This window comes from Scleropages formosus, chromosome 7, assembly GCF_900964775.1.
Source record: "Scleropages formosus chromosome 7, fSclFor1.1, whole genome shotgun sequence".
In the NCBI taxonomy this organism is placed as follows: domain Eukaryota; kingdom Metazoa; phylum Chordata; class Actinopteri; order Osteoglossiformes; family Osteoglossidae; genus Scleropages; species Scleropages formosus.
In genome coordinates this window covers 18,179,973-18,205,856 of record NC_041812.1, presented here as the reverse complement: position 1 = coordinate 18,205,856, position 25,884 = coordinate 18,179,973, and the positions used below count along the sequence as shown (strand labels likewise).

Below are 25,884 nucleotides of genomic sequence, written 5' to 3'. Positions count from 1 at the left end.
TAAGTTAAAACCCTTTATCTTAATTTAAATACTCCCAAACCTGTATTGCTGTAGAGCTGGGAGGAAGGGACAGGAGTTTCAATTCTAATGAAACCTATTCCTGAGGATGGTCTGCCACTGTGGCTTCTCAGCTATCCCTCCAAACTGATCCTGTGACATCTCGCCAATCCTGGGAAGGGCTGTGCGAGATGTTCACAGCACTCTGCTTGAGCTTTGATTTCATATTGCATAGCAGCTGACCCTTACATGAAACTGCTGAGCAAGCGCTCTGCATCATAGCACACACACTTCCTAAGAGTTGACCTATGTAGAAGTTAGAGCATCAGCAATTGTGGATGTGCTGTTGGACTATAGTAGCAGACGTGTATGGTTAGCATTAAAATAGAGATATCGGGACAAAAATGTCATTTAGTGTGATGTTGAATCAGGGTTCATTGAATGGATGATGGGAATGCAAGGAGGTATGAAGTAAAAGGAAGGATTTTCAATTTTGTATTCTAATATCTCTGAACTTCCAATGGACAGATCATTCCTTATTAGACTGATATAACAGCTGTAAATGAAATGTTATCAAATGGCGAGAAGGATTTTCTGAATCTATTTTCATCTTCTGATTCTTTATCTGGACTGTGTGAAAATATAATGGAGAAAATCTCTACTTGTTGACAGAGATCAGAAATTAAGAAGATTTGCTAGCCACCCTGATGCAATTGGCTTCTCCAAAGTTTTTGTCGAATAATGTATGATTTATGCATCCTAACTTTAGCAGATTAAAAGAATTAATTAGTTAGAATTTTGTTCAATATAGCCTCCACTGTGCTCGACCTCATTGGCGCAATGCTGTAAATCTGTTTATATCACTGCTCTGCACAGTCTTTGTGGTTTATGGCAGGAAGTGTGATGGGGCTCCTGTCCTCTTCACAGACACTGCCCACCACGCAGTATGAGCTGGAGATCGTGGCCAAGGATATGGCAGGAAGCGACGTCGGTTTGACAGGGACCGCCACTGCCACCATTACCATCACGGACAAGAATGACCATGCTCCAGAGTTTACCCACTCCCTGGTGAGTTCCAGCCTACATCTTCTTCACCTGTCACATGCGACACAACTTGGTCTCCTTCTCCACCTTCCCTTGCTGTCCTTCCTCATAACTCTTCTCTTTCTGGATGCCCTCCTTCTCAGTTCTCCTGCCCTCTCAGCAGCACTGGATGTGACTGACATATATAGACCATGATGTTGGTATTGGAGCACAAATCTACAGTCTTTATACTTAAATGTTGCTGGTTTTAAACTTAAATCTTGAAAATCGATTGAGTTGAACATAACTCAGTATAACCTACTTTAAAAAGTAAATATATTTTCCTCTAAGACAGTAGGGAAAAATACTTTCCAACATTTTTAATGAGAAGTTCAACGTTTCAATGTCATGTGGTAAGAAGCTGGAACCTATTAAAAACCGAAATAAAAATACTTTAGACACTAAGAAGCTAAGAATCGCAGCAGTCTTAACTAACTGTGATTTTTGTATTCATATAAATATTTCATTTCTTTCTTAGTTATGGGGTAAGGCATCCGTCAGTGGGGCAAAGGGCTGCCCTTTTTCAACTTATGAATCAGTACCCTTTTCTTTCTACAGATTCAACCACATAGTCTGTATCCATCCATTCGGAAAGTGTTTCTCTTTTGCCATACTTCAGAACACCCAAATGCCAAGCAAAGGTGAAGACTACACAGCAAGGTGTATGTGTGTGTTGGGAGGGGCACGGGCATGCCTGTGTTGGCACAGCTGTCAATGGTGGTTGCAAACCATCAAGAAGGTCAAGACACATTCTGCCTCTCAAAAACACTCTCGCACACTCTCTGGAGTTTTGGGTTTGTTTGCTGGTGCAGATATGATGCATTTGTCAGGAAATGCTTTGCTAGCGGTCTGAGAGAAAGGAAACAGCAAGTGAAGGAGAGAAAAAGCATTAGCAGTAGAAAAGAAGTAGCATTCACTCGAGTGATTTATAATGAAAATGCCTGAAGCAGTTTTCAGGGTTCGAGAGGCACTGCTCCCCAATGGTTCTGATGAGGGCTCCCAGGATGCACTGACGAGTCTGTAACAAACAGTTCTTACGGCTGCAGTATGAAAGCTAAGAGGAGACATGAGCCTGTTACAATGCCAATAAAACTAATTTTCTCCTGCTCGTTTCTATTGAATGCAGAGAAGAATGGTGAAAAACAAAGATGTTTTACTGGGGTACGCCTCCTGCAGTACTGTTCAGCTTGTCTGTTGTTGGGAGGAACTGGTATTGTACTGATAGAAAGGACTTGCTGCAAACACATTTATGGGTGTTAAATAAAGTTGTTGATGGTAGTAGCATCTGTCTGTTAAAAGTGTGCTGTCAACAGCTGTCTGGTGTAGTTTACCACTCACCCCGAGAGCGTTTATATGTCATACGTTTTCCGGCACATAAAAAAAAAAAAAAAAAAAAAACTGCTCAGAAACTAAAACCGATATCAATTTGAGGACAAGTGTTGGACTCGTTGCTCTTGCATGGAATTGGAGAGGTTAGAAGCTCATTTGATTAACTTCTATTGCACCTTTGGGAGACATGGGATGCTGACAATACAGTTTTGTCACTGTTGTAGTCTATCTGTACTGACCTTGAAAAACCTCTGTCATAATCTAGGACAGTGTTCTTAGAGATCTCTAGTTTTTTTTGTGTTATAAAGTGTTATACAGCGTTACGCAGAATAATCAGCAGTGAATTGACATTTCATTTCTTGGTTCTTTCATTTTGAGCCTCAAACGTCAGTGAGGTTCCATGCAAACCATCACTGCTGGTATGCCTCAAGGCTCATTTCTCTCTCTATCTCTCTTTTTTTCGAAATATCAGAGGACATTAATAATACAATCCTTCTCAGCTGTATACATTTTTCACCATGGTCTAGCAAGAATGGCTCACATTTAGTTTTTTGTAGATGTGAAGGCCTGGCAACTGTTCTAAAACACACTTGGTTAGTACTGCAAGAACTAACCGATGGAAACAACAGCAAAAAAAAACAAAAAAAAAAACAAACAGAATTTGGTAAGGGAAGTCATCACTTGGGTGTAGTAGTTGATGCAAAGCTCACTTACAGGGCAAACAATGATAGTATACTCTCTAAATGCCAGCAACATTTATTCTCCTTGTTGAAACTGAGAAAGCCTAATGTTCGCTAATCGATTGTACTAGCTTTTATAGGTGTTTTATTGCGTCTGCTCTAACATTTTACATGGCACTCTAGTTGCATTCCAAAAGCAATAGAAACCAGCACAAACTGCATGAGAGCCTGTAAACCCATGGGAACGCAGAACTGACCAGGTGGGGACATCTCTGAATGCCGTGAAGAAATTGGGAAATTTTCATGCTCTGCTGCTATACAGGCATACAGATTCTGCTCTCCAGTGCCATAAGACTTAATCACAACTTTAAGTGTTTGGACAGTCACAGTATAGCAATAAATTTGTGTAGTTTTTCTTTTCTTTTAATAAATTTATTAATCAGTTTTTACTGGCACACTATTAGAGTCTCATTCCACTTTTTGTACTTACAACGCCACAATAATGTTGCTTGTTAGAGTAAAACTTTGGAATGTTTGTGTGTGGTAGTGCTGTAGTTAAAGACATGGGCTCGTCATCAGAAGGTTACTGTTTTCATTCCAGGAGGATCCCTTGTTTTATTTATTTAGTTGGTTGGATATTCCCCACAGGACAATAAATAAATGAGCAAATAATAATATGAATTATAATATTAATTCTTATAATAATTTCTTATAATATTATGTGTTGCATATAGTTATATTACGTTTACATTTATTAATTTAGCTGATACTTTTTTCCAGAACAAGTTGCAATGTTAGGTTTGTACACTATGCTCCTTAGATTCTTTTTTCAAACCATTTATACCATTTATACAGCTGGGTAATATATTTATTTTTTTTGTATTAGTTCATAGTGAAGACCTTGATCAGGGGTACTACAGCAAGAGTTGGATTTTGCTGGTGCTTTGATTGCAAGGAAGCAGCTTTAACAGTTTCAGCACTGCTTGCCCCCTATTAAAACCCTGTTCGCAGTTATTGCCACATTGTGATGTATCATCATACTTTGCTTGAAACAATGAGGGATGTAGGCTTCCAGACTTAGTTTTCTGATGAAATCAGCTATCGTCACCCTCATGCTCGTCTCAAGTCACACAATCAATTGTAATTGTTTGAGCACGAGTGAGAAGGAGATGTGACTGTGTTAGCTTTTACTCTGTTAACTGTATTGTGAGTTTGGCATGCATTATGGATTTATATCGCAGCTGAGGTTTTGTTTATGTAATTCAGTGCAATTTTTTTTTTACCAGCCATATTTTCAACGAATGAAAAAACACCTTACAATTTCTCCTCGGTACATGCAAATGAAACCCGTTCTTCCCCCCCCATTCCAGTAACTGATGAAGTAGAGAAATGGTTTTTCCACTTGCAGAGCCGATAAAATTCCATTCTCCATGCTAACATAACTCTGCTGGGTAGGAGAATTCTTCTCTGGAGGGACTGCTTCTGCTTCCCAGCGGGGGTCCCTGAACCCAGCGCATCTCCCTTACGCATTTGGAACTTGCCCGCAGGCTAATGGAATCTGCAGACAGGAATAACACAACAATCCCTCTTTAAGGCCTGCTGGAGATACGACAAACACAATATCTGAGGGAGGGTATTACTCCATGATTAGGAAGATTCAGAGGAAAAATGGTGCATAATTGAACGTGCTTTTCCGCCTTACAGATCCGCCTGCAGTTTATCTCACTTTAGACAAGTAAGAAAAGTTTTGCTCATTAAATTTTCAGGTAACAAGGAGACAGGAGGTTAAAGCTGCTTGTCCTGTGTTAGAAGTGAACGCAGTGTACTCTTCATGCACCACTGCGGTGATGTTCTGCTGCTTTTGAAAATAACCACCCAGCCTTCTGTCAGCAGATAATGGATATTTTTACACTTAAAGTATTTTTTCACTCTCATACTTCAACCTTTATGAAATCCAGCAAGGCTACTTTAGCTCCATGGTTATTACCTTTTCAGAGTTCTAATGTTACTTTTATTAAGACGTGAAGGAAAAAAGTAACAATATTCATGTCGAGACTCAATTTCTATGCACAATATTAATGGACTGATGTAATTCTTTATGAAAGCCAGTAGCTGCCTGTGACCTCTTTGTGTTATTTTCCTTTTCTGTTGATTCCACTTTCCAGCCTACAATGCAATTGTTTCTTAAACCGCTTCTTGTTGATGTGCTGATTCTGTAGTTGTCCCCTGCTGAAACCCTGAACTCTGCTATGGACCTGACCCCTAAATCTTTGTATTGGTCAGACCACTGATATTAGAGTTGCCCTGACTTTGACTGTATACACAACTACCAGGTTTCTGCAGTGTTCAGGCAGTATGGGTGCTGTTAGACCCTAGATTAAAGGAGCTCTGGCAGTAGGACACTGGTGGCAAGGCCTAGCTGCTCTCTTCTTCAACCTCCATTCCTCATACACTAGCATCGGTACTGCCTCTACCATGGGCATGCCCTCAGCTCAAGTTCCCTGAGAAAAAACGGGCAGCTCAGATGAGCTGTTCAACGATAATCCCTCATATGTCCACCTCTCTTATTGGCCCTGTCCGTCACGGAAAGTGACATCCCCCCCAAGCTGGAAACATAATAAAGCTGGTTACAGTCACATCAAAGCCTGTGGTGCTGTTTCCCAAGAGCCAGGGTACAGGTGGAACAGTGCTGAGAAGCTGCTCTGAGTGTGAGCGTTCCTCTCCTGATCACATCTGACATCACAATGATGCTGGTGGGGTTAAGGGGGGTTAGCAAGAGCACCGTGGGAGGGAGAAAAGGGGGAAGACCAGTTAGCAAGGCGTATTTTTAGGAAGAACAGACTCCCTTACAAAACACATCCACACAGAAAAGTTGTGCATCCATGTGACCACTACCCACACACACACGGAGGTTGCCAAGCTCGACACGGCTCCTTAGTGCGAGTTGGTACCATCATTGAGACTTAAACTGCAAAGCCAATCCTGCTTTTGCATTAATAACTTTAACCAGCCCCGTCTACAAGACATTAAAGGCGATGCTTACGTTCTGCCACTCGGCTTGATTACCCACTGTCTTGTCATGTCCTTCAGGCCCTTGTGCTGACAAGCACCAGGGACCTGTCTGGCTGCCTGGCTGTGGAGGGGTCTCCTGTCGAAGCACTGATTGCCTTTCATTAACCTTTGTCGCAGGACCCCTCCACTGCTTTCCACCTTGCTAAAGAAAGGGTCATAATGAGGGCTGATGTTCCAAGTTGAGCCAATTTTTCCTATTCCAGACACAGACTGATTTGACTTCTGTCTTTTTTCCCCCTTTCAGGCAGAGAGCTGAGATTTTGCTGTTTAAATATGATAAAATGTCACCTTCTCAATCAAACCGTTTGAGCGAGGCGTCAGACTGCGCTTTGTTCTGGCACCAGCTGTCAGCTTCTCGGAACTCAGGGTTGTTTCAACAGAAAACAGGTGCTTCTGTAGTCTCTGTCATTTTTTCCTTTTTTCTTTTTTAAAGTAAGTTAAAGGGGGAAAACACCACATGAAGGAACTCACACTTTGAAAAGGAAGGGTTTTGTTGCAGTTGTCAGATAGGACCACCTGTGTTTACAAGCCATCCATGATGGGCCAAGTTGCTGGAAAATCCAGCCTGGGATGTCGGAAACCACGCAGGGGCACAGGGGAAATTACTCACTGTCATTAGGCAAGGGGCGGAGGAATTGCGGGAGGATCGCTTTGCTAGTTGCTGTGCTGACATTGCTGTGCTTTAGGCAGCACTCTTGTTCAGTGTTGAACATGAAGACTAGCAGTAATGCCTTCCCAAAAAGCCCTTATCTGTGTATACAGGCTCCTCCAAGGCAGGGCGAGCACACGGCCGAGTATCACGTCTCTTTGGAACTGCTTGCAGAAACGAGGTTTAGTCCTTTAATTAATGCTAATAGGGCTGTTTTTGAATATGCCAGATATATACTTCATATACATCACAGAAAGCAAGTGCTGGGTGAAGAAGAACAAAATGCAACACCGAGTGGAAAATGCTCTCCGGTGCAGCTTTATTGTACAGGCACAGAAGAACGGGCTGTCAAAGGGCCAGTACCTCAGCTTTATTAGCACTCATTCCTTTAAGAGGACCACTGCATCCTTTTTATTATTTAGACCTATATTTGCAAGCTAATTTCTCTATTTATCTCATGATGTTAAATTGTACCCCACCATAAGTTTTCCCTGGGTCATCTTAGATCCTACATCTCATGATATTCAAGTGAAGCAGACCTCATGCTAAAAACTGTAAATCTCATGAGGAATAGGCTGAGTACCATCAATACATTTTACTGTAAAGCATGGTGCCTTGAGTTTGCCCAAATATTATTTTTATTTTATGAACTCAGAAAAAATAAGTGTTCCATGTAAATGCTGAGGAAATATTACTGCAACTGATGCTGGATCTTCTGGAAATATCGAGTATAGTGTAATCATCACAGCGTTCCCAGTTCTAAGTGTACTTGTAAGCTGTCTCAGTGTATATTATCAAATCAGGTGTCTCGTTGTATACTACGTTTTGTCCAATAGTTTTCCTTTTACGTAAGATGCTAGTCATATGACATTCTATGCTCCCATTTTTTTTTTATATTTTTCTTTAATATTCACGTTCATGCTGATAACAACCTGTGGCCAAAATGCATTCATGCTTAAATTTCGCATCTGCGAATTTCATTTTTAGTAAATAAAATTACTGTGAGAGCTGTCCTGAGTGCACTTCATGGACACACATTTGGGTGTTGTCTGGTTTTAGGAGGAGCAGAATTTGTCACTTTGGAGCTACAGTCATACTCTTGCCATGTTAGCATCCCTTACTGTATAGGTTCAAGGTCCGAGTTGTCTCCGTTAACCCCTTTAGCCATTTCCTTCTCCTCTGCTTCAGTCCCCCATGTTCTTTACACCCTGAACATCAAAATTCACTTTTAGTGACCATGCAGAATAAGAAAACCCCTCCAAATGACACTTTCAGTAGTGGCCTGAGTATGTGCATTATTTTTGCCATGCAAGTCCCTTTAATTACTGACTTATGGCAGTCCTGCTTAATTCCACCCTGTGCTACTCTTTAATCACCCCTGTCTGGCAGGTGCTTCTTTTGTGACAACCAGCAGAGAGAGGGACAGCTTGTACATCTTTTCCCCTCCGTTTTCCTTTGATTTAATCTCCTCCTCAATAAGCGATTTTCCTTTCCTAATTGTGGTTTGTTCAGTCCCATAAGGTGTCACTGAACAGAGTGGGATGAATGCTTGGTAAACATCTGCAGCAATGACCTCAATTCCTGCCCCTCTGTTTAGAGACCTGTCAGACTGTAAGACAGTAAAAGTCAGCTGTGGCATCCCAGGTTTTGTTCTTGAGCAAACGAGGGCTGTGCCGTGAGCTCATTTTTGTGAGTTTTTTTCTTTTGTAGCGCAGCCTGGGTATTTGTAACTCACCATATAGACATTTTGAATGGTACTGACCACTTATCATTCTACTGATGTGAGAATTCACTGACCATTCAGTATAATGCAGAGATGGCTTTTTCTGAGACTTACAATGTACAATTTTCGTACAGTTCTCACCATGCTTTTCCCTCTGATTGTTGTAAGGAACCACATGCTGCTCAGTTACACTGCAAGGAATCCAGATTTTCTATACATTTCTGCTAAACTCAGTGTGTAAGGTAGAAAACTGCTCTCCTGTAACTTTAGTTCAGCTGAGGCCTGGGGAAATGGCTTTCACTGTAATGATTTAAATTCACTTACCAGAACAGGAAAGCCATTATCCAGCCCGGGCCACTTTCAAATTTGACTGGACACACCGCAAAGTCCAACCTCTTAATGTGGGCAGATGCGAGTCAGCACGGAAGGAGTGAGAGGTTTTATCTGGAATCTGAGAGGAAACAGAGAGGATAAAGGCCCACAGTTTTCCCCACACATCAAGTGGCTTGCCAGAGGAGCAGCTCCGACCCACTCCTAGGCCAGAGGGTCACCATGCCTTTCCTAGTAGGAAAAATGAACAGTCATCTAGTCAATAGTCATCCGTTTGCAGCCCACAGGGCCATCTGTCTTCGTGTCTCAGGCCTGCATTTTAGTGTGCCTCCATTGTGGCCTCCAATGTGGCCTCCACTGGGAGGAAGGAAATGAAAAAAGTTTGGAGGGGGGTCTGCAGAAGCACGGTGGTGGTACACTAGACCCTTCATGTTTACTGGAGTTCTGTGCACATACCCATGACAATGAAATTTCCACCAGTAGCTCAATGTTACCCTGTAGACCCAGTAAACGTAAAAAAGAAACTATAATATAACTCTAATTCCTTCATGTATTTGTAATTCAGAGTAGAAAAAACCAAATGAAAATAAGATTCTTTCTTTATTCTAAAGACAAAAAATTCTCAGGCACAGAATTGTGAAACGTTTCTTATGGGCCTATGTTTGTGACTGCAACTGCACATGAAATTCAGAAAAACCTTTAAAGAAATTATATATTTTTGAAAATGTTTTTCAGGAAACTGCAAAGAAATAAAACTGCATTAAAGAGCAAATATGTATTTTGGAAGTGAGGAAGAAAGAGAGGTGCACAGACTGATGACCGCAGAAGACTTCAGTTAACAGTTCTGTGTCAGAGGGTTAGGGGGGTGATGTTCAAGGCCAGGTGTCCCCTTCAAAGGTTGCATGTAGCAGTTGTTCTATATGCAATTTTGACTCATTCACGAAACCGTTGTGCTCATTTTAAAACAACATCTGGTGCAAATGAGATAATGATGTTGCTTTATGAAACAAACAATAAGAGCGAAGATGATGCAGAGAAGGCACACAGCACCGTGACGTTACCTCCTCATTTTCTTTTGGAGCAAGTTGAACTTTGCTCTCCATTCCCGATTTTGCTTGCTCGTAGTTCTTTTTCATACACGCTACACATCCTCTCACACCTACGCCACATGCTTCCTTTTTACACTCTCTGGGATTTAATTTCTCACATTAGGAACTCGGATGTCTTTGTGGAACCGTACTCCAGTCGCTCCAAGCACGTTTTTTTGTTAACTGATTGTTGTTGTTTCCTTTTTTTAGTCTCTGGCTATAAACCTGCACAGAGGCGCTCCCTGCCATGCTCCGTGTGAAGTGGGACAATTTCATTTGAGAACACAGTGTGACCAATCGGAGGACGACGAGGCGGGAAAAGGAGCTTTTGACCGATGCGTTGTTCGCTTAGAGAAGAGCCATTTGTTCGTTGCAAATGTCTGAAAAGGACAGACTGCAGGTGGGATGGTAAATGAGAAGCGTTTTTGGCAGTTGAGTGGCAATAGCAGAGAGGCTAATTTCAGGTTGTTATTTCTGCATTATTTTCACTCTTTGCTAGACATGCTCTCTTTCACACTCCATCCTGAGCTGTGCTCTGTGCTGATCAGGTGGTCCAGTTTCTCTCCAAAGCTTTCACCGAGACCAGTGTGGATGCTCAGTCAACTCCTTGGACGCCCTTATGACCTAAATGGCTAATCAGACCTTTTCTTTCTTTGCAACTGCTGTAGAGAGTAGGGTGAAGAAAATGCTGCAGGGCTGTATGTACAGCTTTTGAGTTGAACTTGCCCCTCTACTAAACCCTGTTTTGCGATCCCTGGATAAAAGACTACATAAACGGGAGTAATTAAATAGATTTTTTCCTTTTTTTTCTTTATTTTTTGCTACGGTGCTCCAGGCCAGGTCGATAGGCCTTGTTATTTTTCTGTTCCATCTCACTGTGGGGCGAGCTGGTTATTTCTTGCGCCCAGTGGAATTGGGGTCTTATCAGCGGCATGGCAGGGCTTCAGTATCAACAGCCCAAAAAGATTGAATATATCCATCTTGCCGCTTCGCTGCCTGGGATGATTAAATGAAACGCACTGCTCAGCGATGTCAGACCAAGGAACCAGAAAGGTGTGTGTGTGTTTGTGTGCTGGAGAGAGTTTAAGTGTAAGTACACACACTTTAAAGGACCTGGGTGTAACATCAGATTTGTACTCTTGCAGTACTTCTCCATGTGTGTTTGTTCTCTTATAGGGAGAGGGGGCATCATCTACAAAGGTGCAAATGTCCAATCTTGTGGGTTTACATAGCACAGGCCTGGTAGACCCTCGTTGAGCATTAGGGCCCAAATGTCTCACCTCCTCATCCCTTCTCTGTGAGACGGAGATCGTTCTGGGAGAGGTGTAGATGGAGGAGAGGAAAATCGATCTCGATGTCCCCCTTGGGAAATTCTCTGTGAAGTGGATGATCTCAGGCCACAGTGGACAAAGGGAGGCAAAGCTTGCTCTGTGCTACAAACCACCCCAATCCTGGCTTTGCACCATTCGCAGAAGTCCCCAAAGAAAATGAAGAAAAAAAGCTGTACAAGAGAATGTTAGTATCTCAGCGGGTCACTGCTGACCTCTGCCTTTTTCTCAGTGGGTAACGGCTGACCTACGCTCCAGCCCCAAGCTACAATATTTTACATCGCAGTGAAATGGAGTGGAATAGGGAAAGATGGCTTGTAATTCGCTGTCAAGGATGCCTCGGGTATTTCTCTGCAAAATTATGGATGCTTGACTTCACTATCATTCTTTAAAAGCCCCTACGGTATTCCACCAGAAGATGATCAACAGCTCACCTTACTATTTTACATAAAGATCGAGTAAGAGCATGAAATTAATTTCAAAGTGTGGAGAAACTTTTTAGACAAAGTTTTTTTGCGAAAAGATCAAATGGCATGCAAGGAAATTCAATGAGACCTGTTTACAAATGGTCGTTATCCCTGACAAAGGGTCAGAGTGTCCTCTCACAGTGTGATGAAAGGGGGTATTACATGTGGCTTAGTTACTGACTATCCCTCTATACACACTGCAGACTGGATTTGCTCTAATACAAATGGCCTGAGTCAAAGCTGTTTCATTCTTTAACACAACTGAGTGTGTGGGTGTGTGTGACTGAATAATGTTCTTTGCAATTAAGCTAAAGGTCTGTGTATATGTTTGCAAATTAAATGTAATTTATGACAATTATGCTTTTTTGCTATTTCTGAAGAAGCAACTTTTTTTTGCACTTTTTTGCAATTAATTGTATAGAATGATCCCAGATAAGTACATTACCAGTTCCAGCAACTTTTTCAGCCAAGAAGCTGTTGAATGAGGGATGCAGCTTGCTACGCCAGTAAAGTAATCACAGTCGTCCATTGCCGGTTTCCTTTCTACATCTGTATGGGGAAGCAGATGCAGATGACGGAGCGAGTTCCTGGATTTTCCAGAAGTCTGAGCATGGCTAGGAATCCAGAGATCCCATTTCAGATTTTGCAACCCAAACTTATTTGCAAGGGAGGACACAAGGTTAGATAAAACTATTACTAAGGTGCATGTGCTTTATGGAAGAGAATGTTAAAATGCCGATATCTTCAACTTCAGAGTGCCTTGCCTCAGAGGAAAGGTTTTTATTTATTCATGTGTGGTTTGAAAGCTTCTTTGTTGTTTTTCTTGCACACAGTTTTGGAAAAGGAAATATGGAAGATTGCCATCACAGATGCAGAGTTTGGTATGAATGCTTTGAGCCAGGAGGACAAGATGTTCTGGGCATCAGTGTTTTTATGTCCATTTTGCCTTTAAGTGTATGGGTTTGTGAAAGTCATCATACAATGTTAGGAGTTTGGAATACAGAAATTGCTTGCACTTTTGAGAGATAACAATCAGGTCATGACAATACTAGTTGAAATATTGTTCTGCACCTTGGTCTGGGTTCAACACAATAATTGAAATTAACCAAAAGAAAGTTATAAACACAGTAAGAACAACAGCTTATAGGCAAAGCCAAGAAACAATCATTAATACTGTAATGAAGTACTACTGCTGAGATCATGAGTAATAGGGAAGATAACATGTTTGGATTGTTCCAAAGGTAATGAGTGAATAAATGGGTCTTCACAAGGTGTGGAAGGTCAGAAGACAGGTCACCATGTAATGTTAAATAGAACCTCATTCCATAGTTTCATGTTAAACAGAAACTAATTCTGTTCATAGTTTTGAGGGCTATAGGAAAATGAACAGTCCTTTCTCCAGTTCCTGAGGAGAGGAGGCACTGACAGCATTTGTTGGAGAACTTTCTAGGATCAAACTGGTCCAGATAGAATTGAGTGAGACTGAAGAACCATGAATATTCTGCGTGTGCGTGTTTTTTGTATCGTAAGTATGAATGTACGTGTTTGTTTGAGTACCAACATTTGTGTGTGAAAGACTGAATTTGCCATCTGTGTGTGGGTTTGTTTCCAAATTATCAGTATTGTAATGACCCGCTTTAATGGGAAGTGTCATGTTTGAGCGGGAAAATGGGTTTATAGTAAATAATTGAGAATTGTGGGTAAAATTTGAAATGGTTGTTCAACCATTGTAGGGCTCACAAGGAATATAAGGAGGTGAGTGTCTGTATCTGTGTCTGAAGTGAATTGTATCCGTGCGTCCTTCTTCGCCCCATCCAAAAACAGTGCACTGCAGTATTACAGTCCAAAATCGCAACTCTCGCCTCCCCGTGTCTTTCTGGCCCAGCACCTCTGCTTAAGGACTTCACACATGTGTATGGTAACTGAATATTCCCTCTTTGAAACTCTCCGCTATGGATAGATGAGGCTGTAAAAAGCTGCCTAGTAACATTACATTCTGCATCTCCTATAGTCTGAACTGCTGCTGGCCTTACTTATGCCTGTTTGTGCTGACAGTAAATAAAAATTCATCCTAGAAATATTTCACCTCTCAGCGGTTGCTATCTGGAACATCAAAATATCCCACAGGCAGAGAAGCCAATGTCCTCAACAGTTTCCCATTTTTGAGCCCCGAAGCTCTTGTAGCACTGAGAAACAACTTCCTGTGAGAAGCAATCTACGGGATGCTTACCTGCATGCAGCGTTGCCCATCTTCTCTCACGTCTATTCTACGTTCCCTTCAGAGATTTCTGCTGCTTTTAATATCAGCAATTAACAGCTCAGCTAAAAACACGGCCCCAGGTTCTGGGTGATCTGAAGGGAAATGGTCCGTTCAGTTCATAAAGAGAACACGCACGATTAGGATGCAGGAGCTGTTTCTCAGTAACGTTGTAAAACATCAGAATTTTGGTAAAATGTTCCTGCAGTTTTGTTGCTAAGTTTGGAAGTTCCATTAAATTTTAAGGGCTCCATAATGTGTCCCTGTAGATGATAATGTTGAAGAGGAGGAGGAGGAGGAGGATGGTATCAGGACAGAAGGCCACTTGAGTGTCTCATCTTAGCAGGGGAATACCTTCACTTGAAGTCCCTGTCCTTGTATCTTCTCCCCATACCATCAGTTGCATGCTCCCATATCTAAACCCCTTAGAAATCACATAATAGATAAGATGGAGTGAATTTTTCGTGTTTTATAGATTTAGCGCTCCAAGTGAAATTTACATTGATTTTATTGAACAAATAAACAAATGTAAATACATGTTTGTGAGCACTGCTTTGCGCAACTTTAGATCTACACAAGATGAACTGTTAGTACAGACATTCTGATTACAGTCACGTTGCTCTAATCCAGCAACAGGGCCAGACAATGTCAGCTACAGACGTTTTCTTTTGTGTCTGTGGTTCCATGGTACTCCATTTAGTGTTGCCACCTTTTGACAAAACAAAAACTCGTTTTGTCTTGATCCAGAGAGAAAACCTTACCATCTTTGTTCTCACCAGCAGCACTTGATACTTCTTTCAGAAAAATCACTTTCCACGCTATCATCTATTTCTAAAGAACCCTATTCTGAAGCAACACTGGTATGATCAAATTCAACATTTGAAACATCAATATAATTTTCTATACAATCTGTAATGAGTTTTGCAATTTTCTAGGGCAGAAAACCTCACCGTTTTGCAGAAAACAACAAAATGGCCTATAGGTAGTGTCCTGTCAGCTACCAGACCATATATCAAAAAGCAAATAGCATCAATAAATGCACAAAACAGGAACAGATACCTAAAAGCACTCAGGTCAGTTAGGAAGCTTTTAAAATGATATTGGAAAACTGGCAGTGGGGTTTGAACACAGACTTAAACCCAGACTTTACAAAGAGAATACAGAATCCCATGGAGCAAGAGGCAGAAAGGATCACAGTCCAGTGTCCAGAAGTTTGAGTTTCTGCCCATAGTTTTGAGCCCCCTAACCCCAGCACACTCATTCTTAAAAGTTCTGAGAATAAAGCTTAATAGAATTCAGAGATCGTGCCTTCTTGTCCAGTTGTGAAAAGAACAGGGCAACTGTTACACCATTCTTTTCTTTCAGTGACCGCCCCTGCCTGGAACATCGCCATGAAAGCACTGTTTCGTTAGAAGTGGGTTGAGGAAGGTCCACGGAGATTGTAGTATATCAGAAAGAGAGGCTTCCTAAAAGGAAGAAACAAAAGAACATTTGTGTATGGGTTTATGGTTTAACCGTGAGATTTCCTAGTTCTTGGTTCTTCAGGCAGACTGACAGTCAGGGGACAGCAGTGGGGGGACTGCTTGTGCAGCGTACTGATTGTGTAGAAAAATGGAGATTGTCATTTCCCCCCCCCCCCCCCCCCCTATCCCCAACAACCCACATAAAAGAATAGCAGCGCATTACTGTCAAAATATTACCCAGCGATCATCTTTCTTGCGTTCTGTTGCTGCTGATTTTGAAGTGTGTACCATACGCAAATGTCTTTTTCATTTAGATTTTTCAAAAAAAAAACTTTTGAAAGTGAAATGGTTGAGGGATTTAAAAGGATTTATTTTGCCTCTTTGCGTGAAGCTGGAGATTATACAACTGTACAGCGATCAAGAAATGAAAGTGACAGAACAAACAATAAGGGGAGGCATTTCTCTGATGCATGGCATCCACTGACTGTCTTTTCCTTGTCCTCTGTCAGGATGTGCCATAGTATTCAGGTTTTCCAGGCATGTTGTTCTGAAGATCTTCTGTTGGTGTTTCCATCCCACCTTACAGTTCCAAGCCACTGTGGATGAGGGATCAACAGGAGTCATTGTGAATCTGACGGTGGATGACAGGGATGACCCTGCGACTGGAGCATGGAGAGCAGTGTACTCCATCATCAATGGCAATGTCGGCCAGAGCTTTGAAGTCCACACCAACCCAGACAACAATGAAGGCATGCTGTCTGTAGTAAAGGTACCTCGCCTGCCTTCCCTTCTTAACACACTGGAAAGGTCTTCACCAGATGGCCAACATCTCAGTTGCATGGTGACCAGTTACCAATTTCCTAAGGCTCTGATCCATCAGCTTCCACCTCTTTTTTATTAACATGTTAAAGCCTGAAACCTCTAGTGAAAGTCTTAGTCTTTTTTTCTTGTAGTTACTTATCCTCGGTGTTTGAAAATTATCACTTGTAAACACTTGTAAAATGGTAGTCTCCATGATTTCAGCATGTACCGTTCAGTAGCAAAATCAATGTTGTATTGCAATAGATGCATTTACAACACTAAAACTATTACTGAAGTAATAATTCACAGCAAGCAATACTGTCTAAAATGTGCTCTTCAGCATCAAAAGGCAGCATTTATCTTGTGTGGTTGAACTCTATCTTTCACTCTCTTCTCGCTCTTTCCATACTCCACCTTCCTCCACACATCTCCTCTCTCAGCCCTTGGACTACGAGAACACAGCATACCACACCCTGCTGATCAAGGTGGAGAATGAGGACCCCCTGGTGCCTGATGTGGGCTACGGTCCTAGCTCCACGGCCACTGTGCATGTCACGGTCTTGGACGTCAACGAGGGCCCCATGTTCTTCCCGGACCCCATGGTAGTGACCAAGCGAGAGAATGTCCCTGTCGGCAGCTTTGTGGCCACGCTCAACGCCACAGATCCCGACATCCTGCAGACACAGTCAATCAGGTGGGCGGCCCTGCCATCACTTGCAGCCAGACTCCTCGCAGAAACGATCGGTTCTGCAATATTATCTGGGCAGGCAGCAGTTGTTCTCATGCCCATGCTGAACACCTGTCATTGGCAGAAGTCACAAACACGTAAAGCTACACACATCCAACCAGATCGCCGTCTTTTCTTCTTGCATGCTTTGGCCCTTGGGCAAATATAAACTTCCCACGCATTTCATGTTTATGTGATTTCTGATTCTATCTTTAAAACGCACTAGTGCTTGTTTAATAGCGCCGTGTAAAATGATATTGGAACTGACGTTCCGCAAGCTCTGCTGAATTTTTAAAAATGGTATATCAGGTGTAGTGTTTTACTTTGTAAATCCTTGAATAAGCAGGGTATGTGTAGATGGGGTTGGAAAAATTGTTTTGCACATTAAGTTTCTTGTAGCTGGAAGGTGGTTTTTCGAAGGAAACTTGTTGCCATATGGCTGTACTGCAGTTGAAATGTCAGACAGTGACAGAGCGTATCCATTCCTGTTCTTGTTCAGTTCAGTGGCTTGTGCGCAAGGTCAGGGGGAGCAGCAATGTTACCAGGCATGAGATACCATGCTCGTGTTATATGCTGGCTTACCAAGTTTGGGAAGGAAACTAGAAAAATACAGATGATATATTGTGTGCACTGGTTTGTGTACAGTATGTATCCTTGATGTCAGTTAAAATGCTGTAGTATTATCTACATTTTTTGCATAGATTTGTAGCAGTGTTGTGTAAAAAAAAAAAGTAAAACCTTAAAAAAATAGTATTAGTAAGTAACTAAGTAGTATAATAATATATATTAAAATAAGTAAAATAATTAAAAGAAGACAGAATGACAAAACCTATTCAAGCATAAGCAAAAGTAATTTTGTGTTCTTCCAAAGTGAATGTACACTTCCGAGAATGAGTGAAACTGGATCTCAAAACCAAACTGGATGAAGGTATGGTGGAATGGTTCCAGAGGGCCAAACATGCCTATGCCTTCTGTTTTCTCTTAAAGCAAAGCAATGCAAAAGCCGAAGTGTGGGATGGAATGACGTTACTCCAAGGGTCAGTTGTAAGACTGTGTGTCGGGGTGGAAAAAAAATGCATCCTTGTTGTAGCTGTTTGAAGTCAAAGAGGCTTTGGAGCAGCATCAGTGGAGTATCTATCACAGGTGACCACTGCAGCAGATTGGTAGTTGAGCTGAGGGTTTGGGCATTTGGCAGACCATGTAGTTTCTCATCTGTCTGCCTAGTGGCATATGTCCGCATCACCGTCTCAGTGAGGACATGCATTCTCGAGAAGCTCGCATCTCACAACTCCGATTTCTCCAGTGTGGTGTCAGTGGAACAGCTCCATCCACTGCGTCTAAATCGTTCCCATCTGAGCAGGAGGTCCATTACTCTGGCTTTTGTGTAACAGTAAAAAAATTAGCCCTTATCTATCATGTAACAGTTAATTAATTCCCCAACAGCCAGGGAAGCCAATTACCCTCACTGTGTGTAACAGTAAAATCATTCCTTATCTATGGTGTAACAGTAAAATCATTCCCTGAATGCCCAGGAGGCCCATTACTTCAGATGTGTTTCTAAAAGTTTTCTCACTGGTTTTAGCAAAGCTTCTATCTTTGCCTGAGTGAAAATAAATAAATAAATGCACACATGAAGTTGAGATAACTAAGCTTTTAGCACTGATCTATCATGCTTGAACTATGGGAGTTGCATAATGATTAAAAGCATTTTATGTCAATACATAATGCCACAAATGACTTAAAAAAAAATAGTCCATTATGAAACTCTCGTAATTATCGTTAATTTGAAACCAGTAAGAATTCCTACTTCCAAGTACTCCAAATTATTGCATTTGTCCCTATTTGTTTTTTTACTGCATGGAGTAGTGAGGTTATGGTATTATTAGTTTGCAAGCAGCCAGGAGCTGTTTTCTACCCTTTATTCGCATTCTACTTTTTAAATGGGATTTGCTGTAAATGACTTTTTCCATTCTTTTTTCCATATCATTCCCTTTTTCACCATTTCCACCTCATTAAATCAAGCATCCCCCTTCATCCCTTTATCTGCATCTCTGTCCTCCCCATTTCTCTGCCCCCTTCCCTCCATTTCCACCTCTTTCATCTCCATCCACTATCCTCGCAGTCATTTTTTCTCATTCCTGTCACTCTACCTTAATGTGCAGACACTGTGCCGTTTGTCCATCTTATTTTCTGTCCTCGCATAGTCCCAGTTCACAGCCAGAACCCTTTTGACCCTAATCTATCTATTCCTTTTATGCCCCCTTTTTGTCCTTTGTATTCTATCCCTCCTCACCCCAGTGTGGTACCCACACTTTGAGTTCAGTACACTTATGTGCTGTTATCTGCTCCTAATTTGTTCTTGAAAATGTCTGCAATATCAAGAAAACAGATAGTGGCATTAAAAACTGGAAAAAAAAAAATCCCAGAAAACACCCTAAATGATATCTAATATCATAAGGAGGAAGTTGTGTAATACATTAAAATAGAATGGATAAAAACAGCAAAATGATACATAAAATACATTTTTTTAAATAATTATTTTCTAAAATAAACATACTGTGATAGTTTGCTTGGACTGGCTTGAGGAAGTTATATGTCACATTTAAATAAAAGAGTATATAAAAAAATTAAAACATAATGGTGGGAAGCAAAGAATGCAAGCCCACATGAGTACACAAGTGAGACTGTAGAGTGCCCAAATGCAAAAGAGCGTGTAGGTACATGGTTCCCATAATTCAGTGCATCGAACAGTTTCTCTTACACAACCACTTGGCATTATTTAAAAGTTATTCTCATTTTATTGCACTGAAATGATGTCAACCTGAAGAGCCAGAACTGACGTGAAAATCCGGACTGATTAAGCAGTATTGATGGGGGGGGTGCACAGCGGGTTTGGCCAAGTACCGCTCTCTGGCTGGTCTGGGGTTCAAGTTATGCTTGGGGTTCCTTGCGATGGCCTGGAATCCCATCCTGGGTGTGTCCCCTCCCCCTCCAGCCTTGCGCCCCGTGCTGCCAGGTCAGGATCCAGCTTGTCGCGACCCTGCTCAGGGCAAGCGGTTTCAGCTATTTTGTGTGTGTGTGTGTGTGTGTGTGTGTGTGTGTGTGTGTGTGTGTGTGTGTGTGAGATATTGATGATCGCTGACCAGATCAGTGAAAACCAGGCTGTCTGGAGACTGCCAAATAACATGGGATGAGTGTAGCATGTACTCAGTGGACTTGCCGTTGAGGTTAGTTGGCAAGGCCACAGACACGGTGTCGGCAGAACCTGCCCCCCCACAATCGTACTGCACAGCTATGTAGACCCTTTTCATGTGCCGAATGTGTGCGAAAGGGGGATTGCTGCTGCTAACGGCTTCTTGGGCAGGGCTGTTACAAAGGAGTCCTCTTCACTCAAACTCAAGACGTACAGAGAAAAAAAAACTGTCTTGCACACCCTCCTGAGCCTCTTTTGATATCTGGAGAAAAGTGCCTTTGAAGTTGCGTGTTTTTCACCTCAGGGTGAGGGAACAAGCTGGAGAAAGACGGCACAACAGGGAGAGAGGGTGAAGGAAAGAAAGGGACAGAGGGGATGGCGAGGGGGAAGAGTGCAAGGCTTTGCCCCGAGAGACATCAATGATATATGAGGATGATGTCAAATCGTGGGTCAGAGCTGGCAGAATTCAGTGCTATTTAATAAAAAACGAGTCAAACCAAGAGAAGTCCCCACCGTACCTTTACAGAGCAACCTCGACAGAGCTTGCTAACCAGTGTGGTGCAGAAGAACTGTGAGGCCACCTAATGGCGACACTGGCATCTCCTGCAAACTAGCACGTTATGTCACGTAAACGCAGGAGGAACCGTGTCATACAAAGAAAAATATAGCATGAAAAAAGTGGACGATGCAGAATAAATTAAAATTGGCCTTAAGAGGTGCTTCTGGTGCTTATGTTCCCCACATTATTCACCTTTACTTTTAATGGACTTTAATGAAAGTACTTTATTCAAATTATGAAATCTGAGGAGGTTTTTTGATGTCTAAACTATTGGTTGTTGTTTGCATAGGTCCTAATGAGCCTGGATAAATTGTACAAAAGGAACAAGGATCACATTAGTCTCTCTCTACTTAGTCCCTAGATGATTCTGAAGTTTAATTTAAGGGAGATGTGATTAATGCTGTTAGAAGATGTATACTGTCTTTGAGTGCTTTTTGCAATCATTAGGGAACATTGTGGCTAAAAATAGTGGCTTTTGATGTGGGTAACAACACTAATTTATGTCATCTAGTATGCCATTGACATATATAATGTAATATATCTGCCCCTTAGCTGATTTCTCTGAAGCTGTACCCGACAATATGTGAAAAGGGTAGAAGATGAAACACGGTAAACTCTTGGGTGCTTCATTTTGAATTTTTGAAAATGGAGTGTGTATTTTGTGGGAGAACAGAGACAAGGCGCGCAGCAGATTTCTTTGGTGCTAGAATGCGTGCAATGGCATGATTCAAACGAGAAATCTTAAAAATATCCTGGAATATGTATGATTTCCACTCCTGCCTCCCCCTGCCCCAATGGATTATGGGAGATGAAAGTGGAGCTGTTTCAGCTACTGCAGTTAGGTTGGGAACATTGTAATGCCACATGCAGAAAGTTTGTTAGACATGATTAGACATGATTGAGAATGTGTTTACAGAATTCATCAATCATTTGGCAGAAGTGTGCTTTAGTTTGGTGGCCTTGAAGATTGCTGTGAAATTCTCAATATGTGGAGCACCAAGGGAGACTGCTTTAACAGCACCGTGATATACATTATAGAGTTCAGGGGTTTCTGCTGTGTCATTTGCCACCAGATGCTCTGAGAATACAGGTGTGAGCAACTCCACTCGTCTGTTTCAGTCTTCGTTGCCACACGTCGATCATCTGGCTCAGAAGGAGATTCTCAGAACTGCACCATAAAATGATGCTAAAACCCAACCATAGATGTTGCTCCTTAACTTCTAATAAGCATCCTGAGCAACACACAATAGCACGTTAATCCATTTTTCCTGGAGCCCCTGGATGGATCATGCCCAGTTAAGACATCAACGGAAAGGGAACAAAGAAGGAGTGCTTTCCTCTTTTTCAGCAGAAACTTCACCATTGCAAGACCTAGGATCATACAGCTTCAGTAGCAATCGAACAGTTGAGGTAAAATACCGAGCCTGCAGCTGCAAGATTGCCTTCAACTGCAGAGCTCATAAAAGCAAACCACCCTTAGTGGGGTCCACCAAAGATCGCGAATTCATCATTATTAACTGGCCAGAATAAGTGACCCTTTAAAATGTATCTTTGACTTTTTCACTCTGAAAAGGAAGTCTCAAACTGGCGGAGTTATTTATAATTTAATACCTTCCTCTTCATATGTATAAGTTAAAAGCCCCAGGACCCTTGGGGGGGAGGAGAAAATAGAAGCCATGTACAATACAAAATAACTTTGAGGGTGGGTGATTGGCATCAACATTGTCATAGGACGGTATGGGGAAAATCCAAGGGCACTGAAGTGATAAGACCTGCCTTGCCAGATTTCTAATTGTCCCCAGCTCCTGTTGTCCTGACAGAGTAGACATCCCCGTGCTAAAGATTGCTCCACGGTAGCACTGGTAGTGGTTGGGGCTGATATCAATGTGAGACTCATGTCCATGACATGGCAAGATTAATCTGTACAAATCTGATGCTGTGAGTATCAGTTCATATGGGAGGAACACTTCAAGATTGAGTGATACTGATAAAAATAGCACAGATCTGTTCTTGTGACCCAGTACTGTTTTGTTCTTTTGTCAATTAAAAATAATGCACAAGTATACGTTTACAGAAAAGTTTCTTTATTTCGTTGACGCTTTTCAAATTGAAATATCAAGCTGTAAATGTAAAAATTTAAATGTAAGCTACTTTCAGTTAGTTTATGCAGCAAGGTCATTTTTACAGTGTCACTTAAAGGTAAGTCCTTTGCTCAAGGGTTCTGCCACAGATTGGTTTGAACCTTCAAGTGCAAGGTAGCAACTCTAACTAATTTGCCATCTAGTGTCTCCCTTGATGCTGAAAGTGTGAATCGTGCATCTAGGGAAGAGAGGTGATGCGGGGTCGCGGCGAGCCTGAGCCTTATCTGACAACACAGGGCGTAAGGCTGAAGGGGGAGGGGACACACCCAGGACTGGGCGCTAGTCCATCGCAAGGTCCTCCAAGCAGGGCCCGAACCCCAGACTCGCCATACAGCAGGCACCGGCCAAACCCGCTGCGCCACCATGCCCCCCAACAGATTAAACAGTACAGGTGTAAATGTATCTGGAGTTGGGCACTGTAGATGCGACTTGGGAAAGGTGTACAATATATGGGTATGATATTGCATGTCTGTAGGTGTGAGTTATACAGTGGACAGCTCATATGTAGACTGTACAGGTATATTCATAGATGTATATCACTGCATATATCAGTTATGCAACAGTGCAGGACTGAATTTTGCATGCAGAACAGGGCAACATTTTAATACAAGGGTGCGTGACAACAATGTATATTTACAGTCAGCTGTGAAAGTATTACTGTACACAGGTTAGATAGCACAGGTCTGAAATACAGAAGATACAAGAGCACTAGTAGGGTATGTACTGATGTTACAGGGTACACATGACTTGATGTTGAATATGGTTCTGCATTTTACTTTTTTAAATGCTGAAAAAAATTTGTTTTGTGCACCAACACCTTTGATATTTATGTTTACTCAGCCTTCAGTTTGCTTGGACAATGAACAAGCCCAGTGAACTAGCTGCTATTTATCTTCTTCCTCTTACAGCAGTGACTGGATTATATTTCCTCACACCAATATGCAGGCCCTAAGCCTGTCCCTGTCGTCTGTGTGTGTGTGCGCACTCACCCACAGTTTGGAAGGTTTCGCGAGGAGACGAAGCCGTGCCAAAGGTCCCCAATCCTCCCTCGCAGTCATTATAACGAGGCAGGCTCTGGACATGGTGAAACATGAATTTCCAGGAATAAAATAATGATGCCCGCCATCATTAACAGAGTGAGATTCTGTATGACTGGCACGATTTCCCTTGCATTTCTGCCCCTATCAGGTGACCTCAAAGGAGAGCCACTTGGCCGCACATTTTCTTTCTTTCTTCCTATGCAGCCTAAATGCATAATATCCTTCTGCAAAAGCAACTGGATGTTTTTGTCATGACATGACTTTTATACTTTTGAAAGCTAGTGTTTATTTGTATCTGAAAGCATGGCATACAAAAAAGTGATGTGTAAATGTGGAGGGTCCCTTTCCTATTTTCCCAGGTTTGTCAAGGTTTATAAAAACAAAATTCAGTGTACTTACATTCCTCTTCCAAAAGCCAGCTCTGTCTGTTTTCATCCTCCCCTCTAAGTGCCACCCCACCAACATATATTTAAGTCTTAGTCATCAACACAAAAGCATGTCTTGAGGTCAGCTCATGTTCTCTTTCTTAAAAAACCGAATTACTCAAGTTATCCGTGAGCTTCCAATTTGTGTCCTCGCTCTGTGAGCCGTTGCCCTTTGAGGCCTTCTGCTGCAACGCTGCTGTTCATGCTTGCTGCTCACACACCTGCAATTTTGTATGCAGAGGCTTTCTCTTGGTGCTAAATCTTCAACATTCCTCATATTCAGTACAGTATCTCTAAATTTCAGCAGTCCCCTGTCTCTTACATTTTCTTATTTTTGTCTTTGTACCTATCTTGACAGTTTCGACAGCACTTTATAATTTCTGCTTTATTATTCTTTCTCCAAACTTTTTTAAAAAACATAGCAGGTTTGAGTCACGGGCTCAATGGCTGATTCTTTTTTGTTCTCTTTCACTGTTGTGGGTGATAATAAAGCAATCTCAAGAACTCCTGCACCCCCCTCAGAAGACCTGGCCCTAACCCCTGTCCTCCAGGGACATTTGGGAGGCTTTTACCCCAGAGAGCGGCACAGATGATAGCTTTCTGGCCAGGTCATTTACTGTGTTTAACAGTATGCAGCTCATTGATTCATGAAATGAAGTCCTCCAGTGTTCTTTCCACTGCAGCTTGGAGAACATCATAATAATGCATGCCAAGTGTGGCATGTGGGAAGAACATATATATGTATATAAAGGTATGCATGTACATATGAACTCTCTCTTTATATGTATGCTCTCTCTCGCTCACACACACACTATAGGCAATTTTGAGTCACCAATCCACCTGAATTTCTTATCTGTGGACTGTGGGAGGAAAGTGGAGTACCTGGCTGAAACCCACACATACACAGGGAAAACATGCAAACTCCATATAAACTGAGCAAGGATAAAATTTAGGTACTTTTAACCACCTAGGTACTATGAGCTACTCGCTGCACCACCATGCTGTCTTATACAGTTGTGTTGAATGTCAGGTCCTGATTTTGCTCACCATTTGCTCCACAAAAGTCACATTGTAGCCATGAGCTCCTCTCTGCATCTGTGCAACCACTGTACGTGAGCCCCTTGTCACTGCTCTTCAGCCCACGTTTGAGCTGATCCTTTCTGTATTTAACATATAGACTTCGGCCACATGCAGGGGATGCTTAAAATTAACAAACGTCCATTAATCACAGGTATGGAACAAACTGTTTAGTAGCGACAGAGAGGGGAGTGAGGCGTGAGGCCATCTTGAACCAAGGGAAAATTGCTTCCCTCTGTGTTAATTGTAGGGTTACAGTGTTTATCCAATTCAAAACACTGGCATTTTTTTTTTTTTTTTTTTTGGGGGCCTCATTTTGGTAATGAATTCAGTTTTATAGGGGGTATTGTTGAGGCATGATTGCATATGGAAATGTGGCAGCTCCATTTTCTGTGCTTATCTGAGTGGTGCCACGGGATATACAGTCCCTCCAGGTCAGGTATAAGCCACTGCAA

The 25,884-nt window shown here is 41.9% G+C and overlaps 1 protein-coding gene across 2 annotated transcripts in view; it reads left to right on the top strand.

Annotated features, from left to right (window-relative positions):
- The window catches only part of cdh13 (cadherin 13, H-cadherin (heart)), a 334,841-nt gene that overhangs the window by 259,952 nt on the left and 49,005 nt on the right, over positions 1-25,884 (top strand). For both annotated transcript variants that reach the window (XM_018726675.2, XM_018726674.2), the window contains 3 exons: positions 925-1,065; positions 16,053-16,235; positions 16,708-16,961. In XM_018726675.2, coding sequence (XP_018582191.2) covers positions 925-1,065; positions 16,053-16,235; positions 16,708-16,961 — 578 coding nt within the window. The remainder of the gene's footprint in view (positions 1-924; positions 1,066-16,052; positions 16,236-16,707; positions 16,962-25,884) is intronic.